General features: G+C 37.1%; 1 protein-coding gene across 1 annotated transcript in view; it reads right to left on the minus strand.

Annotated features, from left to right (window-relative positions):
• Window positions 1–1,787: 1,787 nt before the first annotated feature.
• The window catches only part of BRWD3 (bromodomain and WD repeat domain containing 3), a 124,718-nt gene continuing 111,949 nt past the window's right edge, over window positions 1,788–14,556 (minus strand). Inside the window, exons 37-41 of the mRNA XM_003412761.4 lie at window positions 9,787–9,939; window positions 7,888–8,051; window positions 7,257–7,354; window positions 6,557–6,715; window positions 1,788–2,788 (exon numbers count right to left, since the gene is read on the minus strand). Coding sequence (XP_003412809.3) covers window positions 2,040–2,788; window positions 6,557–6,715; window positions 7,257–7,354; window positions 7,888–8,051; window positions 9,787–9,939 — 1,323 coding nt within the window. The 3' untranslated portion in view covers window positions 1,788–2,039. The remainder of the gene's footprint in view (window positions 2,789–6,556; window positions 6,716–7,256; window positions 7,355–7,887; window positions 8,052–9,786; window positions 9,940–14,556) is intronic.

The raw sequence follows: 14,556 nt of genomic DNA on the forward strand, positions 1-14,556 counted from the left end.
ACAATTTAGTCTAAATGCCCAAGAGATGAATAACTGAAATAGCACATTTTATCCAAAATCAAAAGTAGAGTTTCAAACATGAAAAGTTTTTGAGTCTATACTATGGTTAAAAGTGGCAGCTGAGTTACAACCAGAAGTAGTTTTGGTTTAGTGGGGAAAAAAAAAAAAGAGAGAGAGACTACGACAGAAAAATATCAGCTTGGTCTACTGTCCAGTAACAGAAGTTAGTGCCATTAGCAATTCACAACAACAGTTTCTTAAAGCCTGAACATCATTTCTACTGCAAGTGAAAATTGCTTAAAGATGTTAGTCCAAGAATAATCCCTACCCCCACCCTACCAAAAAAGCAAAGTTATGTGTGTACTCCTTCCTCTGCACTTAAGGATTTTCAGATGCGTGAAATGACTGAAAGCACGAGACAAACATATCAGCTTAAGAAATATCCTAGATTACTAGGTATACATTAAGAGGTTCGTTTTATCCCTTAAGTCTGACCTAAGGGCAACAAATTTGCCGCTACAAAAACAGAGATCAATATTATCCCTCTCACCTCAAACTCTAAGTATCTAACAAATTAGCAAATTTGCAATCTTTCAAATTTGAGGAGTAAAATTGATCTTGGAACTCAAGCTCACTTATGGAATCATGTGCTCTCTACTGCTGTAAACATGACCATAAGGGTTTTAAAGATTCTTTAATCTATAAAATAATTATTCAAAGTATCAGTGTGCAGTGCAATGAGGTTCTTTTCTGAAGTCTGTAACAGAAGAATACTTTGAAATGGTATGAGCAAAACCTAGTAAAATTGATTCAAAATATTAGCTAGCCAAAACATTCCAACTCAAACTAGGTGCTTTGTTAAATTTTAAGATTCAGATGAAAACCAGTAACTCACAGCTGTTAAATTTTAAGTGGTTTACACAAATATGTTCTAAGAAAAGTCTAAGGTAGAGCATACTATACTTAGAAACTTTGTTAATTACAACTATTAAATTTGAAAGCCAATACAATTATTAACAACCTCTCAGCTTATAACTTAGGAATATTCATCCTACCAAGCTCATTCTATTTCTCCTTAGTCAGTAATGAATAACAGCAATCTATTTTCCAGTAGTTTTAGTTAATAGAGGTAGCTGAGCTACTATTCAAAAAAGTCATTCTTTGTGGATGAGGATTTTTCAAATGTTTTTAAGTTACTCTTCAAGCTACACAATTTCTATTAATGCAATAAAATATAAGAGGAAAAAGAAAATAGATGCAGGAAACTTTTGCATTTGGCACCTTGTCTAGATTGATACCTCAAGTATTCTTTTTTAATAAAGTTAATGCACACATCAGGACACACCACAAAGATCTGCTACATATTTACAAGGCACCAACCCTTTCTCACCTCCTACATGAATTAAGCAAATCAATGAAAAGCACATCAAGACACCCCCCCCAAAAAAAAACTGTAGTATAAATATATACTTCAGTTCAGTACAATTTATGAAAGTTTGGCCTGGGAAGAGTAAAATAATCCAGATCGTTCTTACAATATAGAAACTGTAAACATTTAATAGCTGCCTTTAGGATTGGTGTATTGTGCAAAAGTTATTATCACTGGGTATAGGAATCAAAATGGCAAAAACAAACTATATAAAACTCTGTAAGAAGGTGCTATATTTCTGTAATACAAAAGCAAAAGAGGGATATTCCGTTGAGATAAAAATGTCATGCTACTCTTAAGAAGCTGAATGCTTCTTTAATGTTTAATAAATCTGTAGTGTGTCTGTGTCTTGTGTGTGTGTGTGTGTGTGTGTGTGTGTGTGTGTATGGGCAGAATTTCTTTTAATTTAAGGCCTAATGAGTAAGGCTTGCTTGAACTAATAAAGTGTGGAGATCTAAAGTCTTGAAACAAATGTATACTGGCATAATGGAAAAGCACCAATGTGAAAGGAAGCAGAAGTCCCCACACAACTTGCTTTGAAGATTTCCTGGTAAATTCCCTGCAGTAGAAGGCCATTGGATTTTTTAAATTATTCTAAATTTATCAACTGTCAATAATTCCATCCCATGAGATGGCTAACCCTGGCTTTTTCTGTCATTTTACGCACTCTGCCTGACCTGGATGTACCAAGATTCAGAGGATCCTCTGTGGATACAAAATTGTCATTATCAGAATCATCATTATATAAAACAGTCCTCCTGCCTTGGTTTCTTGTTTTAATTCGAGGCAGCCTACTAAAACGTCCTGAAAACATGGTATCAAATTCATCATCTGTAATACGTCCACGTTTGGCTCTGGTAGCTCCTCTAGAAGCACCTCTTCCTCCTCTCCCTCTCCCTCTAGTGCCACCTCCACCTCTCCCTCGACCCCCTCTTCCCCTTCCTCCTCTTCCTCTGCCTCCTCTACTCCATCTGCCCCATCTGCCCCATCTGCCTCTTCCTCCAGTGCCTCTTGTCTTCCAGTTTCTTTTTCCATTGGCGCGTTGCTTTCTGAGTTTTCTTTTAGGTCTGGTTTGTATGAATTTGCTATAGTCATGGTCTCCATCTACATAATCTTGATCTGTTCTGGAAGTTGATTCAGAGTCAGAATCAGAACCACAGGTACTTTCAGAACTTAAACTGGATCCTAACTCTCCACTCTCTGAGGAGGATAAATGTGATTTCTCTTTTATTTCTTTTTTCTCTTTCTCTTCTCCTCCCACGCTTTCATCTTCTTCTGATGTAACAAGTAGTTTTCTCTTGATTCCTGTCCGAGGCTCTCTGCCATCACCATTTGTAATAGGTCCATCAAGGGGGTGATCTAAATCAAGAATGATTTTTAAAAGTTAAGTTTTGATACTGATAAGATTGCTCTTTATATTCAAAAGAAGAATAAGCAGTCTATCAAAAAACATTTAGTGCCCAAAGATAGATGGGGTAAGATCATGGAGGGTGTTGGAGTATGAACTTATAACCACTGTTATGGATTGAACTGCATCACCCAAAAATGTGTGTTGTAAATCCTAACCCCCTATAACCTGTGGTTATGGAGCCCTGGTGGTGCAGCGGTTAAGAGCTCGGCTGCTAACCAAAAGGACGGAAGTTCCAATCCATCAGCCACCCCTTGGAAACCCTATAGGACAGTTCTACTCTGTCCTATAGGATCGCTATGACTCAGAATTGACTCCATTGCAATGGGTTTGCCTTTATACCTATGTTTATAATCCCATTTGGGAATGGGTTTTCTTTGTTAAGAGGTCATATCAGTATAGTGTGTATTTTAAGCCAATCACCTTTGAGATATAAATAGAGCAGATTAGGCATAGAGAAGCAAACAGAGATGAGAGAAGAGAGATGCCAAGCCACATGAAGACTGCTCAGGAGCAGACACTCAAAAGAGACAAGGACATTCCTCCAGAGCAGACAGAGAAAGAAAGCGTTCCCCTAGTGCTGGCATCCTGAATTTGGACTTCTAGCCTCTTAAACCTTAAGAAAATAAATTTCTGTTTGTTAAAGCCACCCATTTGTGGTATTTCTGTTATAGCAGCACTAGATAACTAAGACACCTACTATGGACAAGGGAATGCTAGGACCTTAAATATGGTGGGAATGAGACAAAGTCCCTACTCTCGGAATTTAAGTTTTAGTGAGAATAGACTGGCAGATAATCAAGTGAATAAATAGGCAATATAATTTTAAGTAGTGATAAGCTCTATAAAGAAAAAGAAACAAGGGTAAAATGAGTTTGAGTGTGTGGCAGCAGGGCCATATTTGAGATATGGAAGACTTCTCTTTAGAGGTGGTATTTGAGTAATGAACTGATCTGAGAAAAGAACATTCCAATAGAGGAAACAGAAGGCCAGTGTAACTAGAGAGGAATTCAAAAACAGGGATTGGTAGGATACAACTGCCAGAGGACGGTTTTAAGCTGAAGAGTGACAGTATCTGATTACATTTTTAAAAGAGCACTCTGAAGGAGGTACTAATAGAGGTGATAAGAAGTTATTAAATTTGGGATATTTCCTTCAAGAGGAGCCACCAGGAGCAACCTTAATTTTAAAAGTTGGACTGATAGGGCTGGCTGACAGATGAGATGCCAGGTGTGAAAAACAGAATCAAGGTTGACTCCTAAATTTTATGGCTTGAGCAACTGGGTGAATGGTAGAGACATTTTCTTAAGTTGGAAAACACTAAAGGAGGAATGGGCTTGGACAAGGGGTAGAAATACCAAGATTCTAGTTTTAGATGCTACAAGAGATCCAAGGGGGGACATTAAATAAATAACTATAAAAAGCAGTGGATAAAAAAGCAAGTCTGGAGCTTAGGAAGAGGTTGGAGCTGGAGACATAACTTTGACAATTCAGTGTCATGAGAACTGGGTGAACTAATTGAGAGAGCAAGAAAAGAGAAAGTGGCTGAGGAATAGGAATGAGACCTGTGATACTCTAACACTTAAAGGTAAGAAAGAACCACCAAAAACAATTGAGAAGGAATGGGCAGTGAGGTAGGAGGAAAACTGGAGTGGACTGGAAGGTTTGAAAAGACAAAAGGTTAGGGTTGTTACAAGATTATCCTAATAGTCCAGGCTAGAGACTAAGGTGATAGCAATATAAACTGTAGATAAGACAGATTTAAGTAGATTAACGAATTCATAGAACTTGGCAACTGACAGAATATATGGAGTAAAAGGAGAGTCAAGAGTTTAAAATTGGGTGACTAGGAAGATGGTAGTGCCATTTACTAAAATAGTGAATACAGAAAAAGCAAGCTTAAGATGGAAAGATGATAAGCACCCAGGAAAAAATTTTTTTAGGAAGCAACTGGAAATGAGACTGGTAGAGAGATGTACGTGTGAGAGATTTGCATATTAAAAAAAACCCATTGCCACTGAGTCGATTCCTACTTATAGCAACCCTATAGGACAGAGTAGAACTGACCCATACGGTTTCCAAGGAGTAGCTGGTGGAGTCAAACTGCAGACCTTTTTGTTAGCAGCCAAGCTCTTAATCACTGAACCACCAGGGCTACATATGAGAGATGGACATATGAATTTGGGGAGTCATCAGCATAAAGATGGTTGATACAGCCATTGGATTCCTTTTCTGTAGGGTGAAAAAAAAAAGTGGGAAATGCTTTAAACTAGGGAGCAAGTGGGGCCCAAATAAGAAACAGAATAGTAACAAAGATATAGGAGAACCAGTGAAGTGTAGAGACCAGGAAGTAGATTTCATAGAGAGGGAGGTCAATAGGGTGCAATGATACAGTGAGATCAAGCAGAGTGAGACTAAGAAAAGGACACTAGGTTGTCTGAAGATTACTGATCATTCTGGGTAGAATAGCTTTAGGAGAGTGATGGGACAGAAACCACACTACAAAGGATAAAATACAGGCAGTTAATGTATAGACTACTCTAAAAGCTTAACAATGAGGGGGAGGGCAAAATCAAGGAAGGCAAGGTTATGAGTATGCAATTTTACAGCAGGATAAGAGGAGAGAGTGAAGATACAAACTGAGAAAAATAAAGGCACAAATTATTTTAAAGTAATCAGATATATCTCAATATCTCTCACATAACCAATATAAAATATAACTTTGGAAGTTTATTTTTAAGATATTTGATGCTTAAATAACAATGAACGAGGTACTTAATCTTTCACTAAAAATTTAAACAAATTAAAGTCTATATTTCTATAAAGATATTTGGAAAAGAATATTAACTATTCTTCACAAACTTCATATAGTTGAACATATTAGAACTTCCTTTGAATATATTCAGTATCCATACTACAGGATTGAGTGTAAGGAGAAAATTTGTATAAAACAACAACCTTCAAATATTTCTGATAAGTGATGCCCCCTGACACGGTTCAAGATAGAAGCACATGATAATGAACTAGGCCAGTATTTCTTTTTTAAGCAGGGAAAATTTTCCTTCAAATAAAAAGTTACGTAAAATTAAAAAGCTGTTCTGCTTGAATGGGGAAGACTCTTCTGAGAATTCCTGAAGTACCATTGGGGATCCCCTAGAAATGGGCAGAGTACAGTCTGAAAACCACTGAGTTACTGATATATCAGGCCCCTAGGAAAGAGAAAATCGGAGTTATGTAACCAAAAAACCAAACAAAAGGGGCAGAAGTGGGTATTTACACAAAGAAGGCTCACTTCTCAACCTAAACCAGTTTTTAATTGAGGTGACTCACAAAAATATGAGACCTATTTACAGATGACCTGGAATTTTTATCCTTTTGTGTTAACCTGGTTTAATGTATTTAAAAAAAATCCTAAATGTGTCCAACAGTCTGGCTCTTATGTGCTAGGGGAAAAAAACCCTACATTTAGTTTTCCTCTATTCATTTTACATTTTATTTTAAAACACTAAATATGTTTGAAAATATTAGAAATCTGCTAATGGCCTCTTCCTAGTTGTGGATATGAAACCCTATCTTACTCCAATATGATAATATTAAAATCCTCATAAAGTATAAAGACACACTCATTTTTTACTACCTAAGTACATCAGTTTTTAAATGACTTATCTACAATTATAAGGAAACAAAGAATAAATGCCCTGTCCATATTTATTTCCTACCTTGTTTAACTGGCAAAACTCTATTCCGGAATGACTTGGCTTTTCCCGGATCGTGGCTATTTCCACTTCGGCTACATCCACTGAAGCTCGATGAAGAAAATGGCCCATCCAGTTCATCATCAAGCAGATAGAGTGAAAGCCCTTCAGCAGTATCTGAAACTTAAGCGTTTTAAAAGATTGTAATGTTAACTGTCATGTTTTCAAAAAAGATAAATAGGCTGTTTTTTAAAACTTTGTCTTACTCAATTATTTTACTTTAACATAGATATTACGTTGTTCTAAGAAAAAATTTCAATAATTTGAGAACAGACAATTTATCATCACTACACTTTCAGGTGCAAAATGTCAGAAACTTGTTCAAGGAATCCACCTCCACAACGTTGGCAAATATATTGTAGATGAGGGTTTTTAGGTATTATAGATGTTAAGAAGCATACAGGCACATAAGTTTTAAAACTAGAAGAGACTTTAAAATTCATCTAGTCTAACACTTTTATTTATTAAATGAAGAAACTAAAAGTCCTAAGGTCTAATGTTTCATCCAGGCCACGCAGCTAGCGAGTGGAATTGGGACTAAAATACAACTTTTCTAAATCCAAATCCATTGCTCTTTGCACTATAAACTATGCTGCCTCTTCCATATCCTTAATTTCAGTATTAAACTGAGATAAACAACACCAAAAACAAAAGATGTATTTACCAGGAGACGAGAAAGGAGAGCTAGTCCTGGCATAAGACATTGAGGTATTATGGTCATTTTTAGGCTGCAACTTCATTTGTTTCTGTTTCCCTTTTGGACTACAAGTAAAAATACATAAAATAATGAGCATTTTTTCTATGTTAGCAACATATTACAATAGACAGTATGATAACCCCATTGCCGTTGAGTCGATTCCAATTCAGAGTGACCCTACAGGACACAGCAGAACTGCCCCATAGAGTTTCCATGGAGGGCTGGTAGATTTGAACTGCCGAGCTTTTGGTTAGCAGCCAAACACTTAGCCACTGTGCCACCAGTACTCCAGACAGTATGATAGACAGATACACAATGCTTAAGGTAACCAAAGAAGAAATGCCCTAAAATTCAAGTGAAATGTCTCAAATTGGTAATTCGACAAAGTTAAATCTCCATCATAAAAAAAAAAAGTTTTCAGTATAATAAAATCCACATAAACAATGTCTTGGATGGCTAACGCCATCTCTATATAGGCACAAGAGTTCCAAAAAACAAAATCACTTGGGATCCCCTTGAATCATTCATAAACCTTGAGAAATGAGATAATATATACACAATGCTTGAAAACATAAAATGCTACATCAATGTAATATACCTAGGAGCTCTGCTACTAGATAATGAACTGCTGCTGCTTCTTAGACGTTTTCGGTACCGTGGCCTTCTCCTCTTCTGACTCTGGATTGCTGACTTATATTCAGAGATAATATTTTTAATATGACTTTCAAATAAGGCAGATAATCGCAGTGTCATGCTATAGATCTGAAAAGGTGGAAATTACAGTCTTGTTTTATCAACTACTTTAACTGTATAAAACACAAAAGGTATCGACACGCCTGGAACAACATCACTATCATTATTCTAGACAAAATATATGCACTGTTTTATACATACGAAAAATTCTTCCTGCAGAATTAAAACAAGATAACATTTTCACCTAAAAATTAACAAACATTTTCCAAAGATAATAGCCATTGTTGGCAAGGATGGGAAAAAAAGACTCATATATTGCCAGTGGGAATTTTAACTGCAACAGTTTTTTAAAAGACAACTTGCAACATGTGCCAAAAACCTTAAAGATATGCAAATATTTAGGACATTAAGTTTATCTCCGGGAATTTATCTTAAGGAACTATCAGAGAACTGCACACACAAAAATTTTATGTTCAACAATGTTAAAGATGTTAGCTACATATTATACAAGTAAAGTAAAAAACTGGAAATAACCTAAATCTCTGGCAACAGGACACTGGCTAAATAACATAAAACTACCATACAGCAGAATACAATGTTGTTGTTGCTGTTGTTGTTAGGGGCCCTGGAGTTAATTTTGACTCATAGCAACCCCATATGATAGAGAGGAACCACTCCCTATAGGGTTTTCTTGGCTGTAATCTTTACGGAAGAAATCGTCAGGTCTTTCTCCCACAGAGCTGCTGGGTGGGTTTAAACTGCTGACCTTTCAGATAGCAGCCCACTGCTTAACTGTTGTGCTACCAGGGCTCCTTACTAGATTACAATACGGTCATTAAAAACCCAATTTTACAAGAGTTATAAATGACATGGGAAAGTGTTTATATACTTTTTAAAAAGGTTTCAAAATATGAAACTTATTATTTTAAAGAATATATAAGTATACATATATGTGTGTATAAAAATACACAAATATATACATTAAATATTAAGTGTAAATAAAAATGGGTGATGGGATTTATAGATGATTTTTGTTTTCTTCTTTATACTTCTCTGCATTTTCCAAACTTTTTATAGAGAATATATGTTACTCTAACAATCAGGATCAAGGCGTACAAAGTAAACGTAAAAAAATTTTGCCTGTAGAAACCAGTGAAAATTCATTCTATGTGAGGTGGAAGTGGGAAAGTATGTATTTGTTGTGCAACTTATTTACAAGTTAAAAGACAAAAATTGTTACTACTAAATTTTTTGTTCTCAAGATAAATTCTGAGAAAACAAAGGGAAATTGTTAAATATGAGTAAAAATAGTTATACCTTTCCAGTATGGTTCGCTATTTGTCATAATAAAGGGAACAGGAATATTCAGAGCCAATTCAAATATTTCATATAAATTAATGCTGTCAACCACCTTTATTTTCAAAGCATCTACTGGACATATTAAAGGGTACTCAAATTACTACCTCTCCCTTCCTTGACCTCTCTCTGGTAGAGAGGAGGAAAGATTAGGGTTGTAATCTCAGGTTGTAATACTAATAGCTTAAATATAAGTACTACTAAAACAGTCAAAAAGACAGGTAGGAGAGAAAAGAAAACGTGTTTAAATTCAGAGTTACTGTTAAGTGTATCTTCACGCACACCTAATAAATAATCCAGGTTGCACAGAAGACACTGAGAAACTTCAGTAACTATGTCAAAATTGCAGTATGTATTTGTTTAGCAGTTTTAATACTGGTGAAAAAAAAACTGTTCAATATGTGTAATTGCTTAGACAATTAACCCATCTACGATTGTTTTCTCATACCCTTGACTTTTTATTAGAGGTATAAGCTTTGCAGTTGCTGAATATTTGGTGAACATCCTTGTAAAATTCCAGAGGACTAGCATAGTTTCCTGATTCCAGAGTTTCCTTCACAGTGCTGAAGTCCATAGGAGTGTCTATAACATCTTGATAATCCTACAAAAGAGAATGTGCTATTAAATACTCAAGCCTGGTAACAATACTGAATAATACAATGGGAATGAGAATTGTATCACCTACTGATGTAATCTATCATGAAACATTTTATTTTTCATCTACCAACTACCCCTAGCCTCAAACCATCCATTTAAGGCTCTTTTGGTGAATCAGGAAAACAGTAGGGGTCTGCAAGAGAAACTTAGCCCTCACCTGCAGTCAATAACGATAAATGACTCTAAAGGGACAGAATAGAAAATCCACAGCCACTAGTTTCATCTCTTCAGAGTCTATAATATAGAATTTCAGTTCATATTTAAAGGCAGATGCAGGCCCCTAACAAGCCCCTGGAAAACTGCTTAATGAAGGCAGAAGATACAATTAGTCACATGCCACATACATAACTATATATTTCCAGCTGTGAGGACAGGTCAAAGCCAAATTGGCCATGATTGTGCCCTTCCCTTATTTTTTTGTTTTAGGCAATGTGATGCTTTCATTTCATCTATTTAGTCTCATAAATTCAGAATTAGGTTGATTTCGTTTAGGGAAGGAAGGAGAATCATGTTAAATCTTTGCAGTCCTAGTTTAGATATTCCTAGGGTTATCACATACAATCACACCTGAAGGTTCTACCTATATACAGCACACCCTTCAACAAATAAACATGTTTTGGGGTAAAACCATAGTCAGCATTAGAGCCTTCATTCTACTTAAAATCATTAAGAAGGAAAATCACCATATTACCCCCAAGGGAGAAACCCAAAGAGCCAGAAGAAGGGGTAAAGAATAGGTATTATAAAAAGAAAAAATATTTTTCAAAGTATGAGAACACACACTTGCTCTAAATATACTCTTTTCTGGGGGGCTTATATTATAAAAACCAAAATATTTCGACACATTATGCCTTATGAAACACTAATATTTACATTGAGGGAAAATGTTGCAACCGGTGGAGTATGATACCAAAATTCAAAAGACCCAGTCAGGATGTTGAATGAAGTCCCACTGGGTATAATCAGCTATAATACATACGCAATTGTATTGTTGTAATCGATGTTTTCTATTCTACTACAACAGCTTTAGATTTACATAAACAAATAAACACCTTAAATTGATGCTACAGAGAACACTCCTGAGAAAAGGTGCTGAGGTGGAGCCAAAAATGCCGTAGTAGTTAGATGCTTCCTGTGGTCCTTCTTATCACAAAGGCCCAAAAAAACAAGTGAATAGATTATCTAGGAGCCCTGAATATCAAAGGCAAAGTTGAAGAATGGGACTGAGTGGCAGGGAGAGGGAGAGACAGTTCAGAAGCAATGAGGAGTTGCCAGAACTGACTTGGCGGGAACCAGCACCCTGCAGGCGGGATTGGCTGCCATGCGTGGTAAGGAAAGCAGTGGCGTTTGGGATGCAATTTCCACATTGGGAGAGGCTGAGCAGCGGAGAATCTACTCAAACCTCCAGAGCCAGTGAAGAGTGGTGATCAATTGGCAAAAGATAAGTACGTGCATCTAACATACTGCGTGGAACCAAAAAACACCCCATTTGGGAAGAACCTCTCTCTTATTTATCTGCTGCTCCCTCCCTAGTATTTTCCAGGTCTGGGCCACTTTCAGCGATTGCTGCTTCCCCTGGACCAGAAAAGTGGCCTGTCATGCCCTCTGAGCCATTCTTCCAGCCTTGGAGAGGGAACAAATTAACAAACAGGAAAAAATAATCTGCCAGCTCCCCTAAGCCGGGAACTCATGGCAGGCACAGCTCCTTTGCCTAGGCACAGGCATAAGGGGTCCAGTGATTTTCAATGCCTTTCTCCCTACATTGACCTACGTGGACCCATTTCAACAGCATAGGCCCTCATTAGCACAGTACAACAGAGTATATACCTGAAGCCTTACTTCACTGTATCATCTGTATGGTGGAGTAGCATGTTCGTGACATCTGACACCACTCAGCCCATTAAGTGGGTTACTTACCCACCTACATCAGGGGCCTTAGGACTGGTTGCTCGACCTGTGCCACCTAGCCACCTGCGACAGGGGTCCAAGAAAAAGTGGTGCCTCCCAGCCCTTAAAGCCAACAGCATCGGGTTCCCATAGTCTGGCTGCAAAACCCACCCACCTATGCACTACAGGGAACAGGGACACGCTTTCCTCCAAGACACTCAGAGGCAGCCATCATCCCCCTGCCTTGCTCAGCGCTTGACGCCCTACTACATCCAGATACCTGTGCCTACTCCAATCGCCCCTGCCCATCTAGGACTGTAGGTGAGAGGCTGCACCACACACTTGGTGACCTACTACCTGGACACCTGAGCTGAACCCATACAAGAAAACAGACTCCTGGGCTCACATACCTAGTCTAACCACCCAGTGACAGAACGTTAGAGCTTCAAAGGCACCAATAATCAAACTAGCTCACACAAGAAGCCTATTTGGGCATATCAAAACAAAACAAGAAACTACGACACAGTAAGCAAACATAAAATAAATAAAAACAATAACTTATGGATGGCTCGGAGACAACAGTCAATATCAAATCTCATAAAGTGGCAGACCATGATGGTTTCAGCAAGCTCATGATGCCTTCAGCAAGCTCCCAAGACAAATAATCAGGAAATTTTATGGAGGAAGAGAACTTCTTGGAATTACTGGAGGTACAATACAAAGATTAATACACAAACTCTTCAAGAGATCAGGAAAGAGATCAGGCAAAAGGCAGAAAAGCCAAGGAACACAGACAATGCAATAAAGGAACTTAGGAAGATTACAGAAGAGCACAATGACAAATTTAACAGGCTGCAAGAATCCACAGAGAGACAGCAAACAGAAATCCAGAAGATAATAAAATTTCGGAATTAGACGACTCAATAGAAAGTCAGAGGAGTAGAACTGAGGCAATGGAAGTCAGAATTAGTGAGATTGAAGATAAAGCATTTGACACCAACATATTTGAGGGAAAAAAATCAAACAATTCAAATACTTGAAGAAACCCTAAGAATTATGTGGGACACTATCAAGAAGAATAACCTACAAGGGACTAGAGTACCAGAAAGGTGGTGGGGGTGGGGGGAAGGGGGAGATAACAGAAAATACAGAGAGAATTGTTGAAGATTTGTTGGCAGAAAAATTCCCTGATATTGTGAAAGATGAGAAGATATCTATTCAAGACGCTCATCGAACCCCACACAAGGCGCTATAACAACAGGCCCAACTGAAATTAAAAGAATCATAACAGAATACTATGAAAAACTATACTCTTAAGAAATTTGGAAACCCTGAGGAAATTGACAAATTTCTAGAAACACACTACCTACCTAAACTAGCATAAACAGACACAGAAAAATTAAATACACTTATAACAAAAGAAGAGATTGAAAAGGTAATTAAAAAACTCTCAACAACAAAAAAGCCCTGGCCCTGATGTTTTCACTGGAGAATTCTACCAAACTTTCAGAGAAGAGTAAACATCACTACTACTAAAGGTATTTCAGAGCATAGGAAAGGATGGAATACTCCTATGATGCCAGCATAACCCTGATACGAAAACCAGGTAAAGACACCACAAAAAAAGAAAATTAAGACCAATATCCCTGATGAACATAGATACCAAAATCCTCAAAAAAAATTCTAGCAACAGAATTCAAGAACATATCAAAACAAAACAAAAACTATAATGATTCACCATGCTCAAGTGGGATTCATACCAGGTATGCAGGGTGGTTCAACATTAGAAAAACAATCAATGTAATCCATCACATAAATAAAACAAAACAGAAGAACCACAAGATCTTATCAATTGATGCAGAAAAGGCATTTATTCGACAATACCCATTCATGATAAAAACTCTCAGCAAAATAGGAATAGATGCAAAACTCCTGAACATAATAAAGGGCATTTATACAAAGTCAATAGCTAACATCATCCTAAATGGAGAGAGTCTGGAAGCACTCGCCTTGAGAACGGGAACCAGACAAGGATGCCCTTTATCACCACAATTATTCAACCTTGTGCTGGAGGTCCTAGCCTGAGTAATTAGGCTAGAAAAAGAAATAAAGGGCATCCAAATTGGTAGTGAAGAAGTAAGAGTATCTCTATTTGCACATGATATGATCTTATACCCAGAAAACCCTAAACAATCAACAAAAAAGCTATAGACACTAATAGAACAGTTAAGCAAAGTATCAGAATATAAGGTAAACATACAAAAATCAGTTGGATTCCTCTACACCAACAAAGAAAATGCTGAAGAGGAAATCACCAAATCAATACCATTTACAATAGCCCCAAAGATGATAAAATACTCAGGAATAAATCTACCCAGAGACGTAGAAAATCTATACAAAGAAAACTACAAGACACTACCACAAGAAACCAAAAGAAACCTACATAAGTTGAAAAACATACCTTGCTCATGGATAGGAAGACTCAACATTGTGAAATGTCAATTCTACCCAAAGCAATCTACAGATACAATGCAATCTGATCCAAATTCCAAAGGCATTTTTTTAAATAATTTTTATTGTGCTTTAAGTGAAAGTTTACAAATTAAGTCAGTCTCTCACACAAAAACCCATATACACCTTGCTACACACTTCCAATTACTCTTCCCCTAATGAG

Source organism: Loxodonta africana, chromosome X (assembly GCF_030014295.1).
Source record: "Loxodonta africana isolate mLoxAfr1 chromosome X, mLoxAfr1.hap2, whole genome shotgun sequence".
Classification (NCBI taxonomy): domain Eukaryota; kingdom Metazoa; phylum Chordata; class Mammalia; order Proboscidea; family Elephantidae; genus Loxodonta; species Loxodonta africana.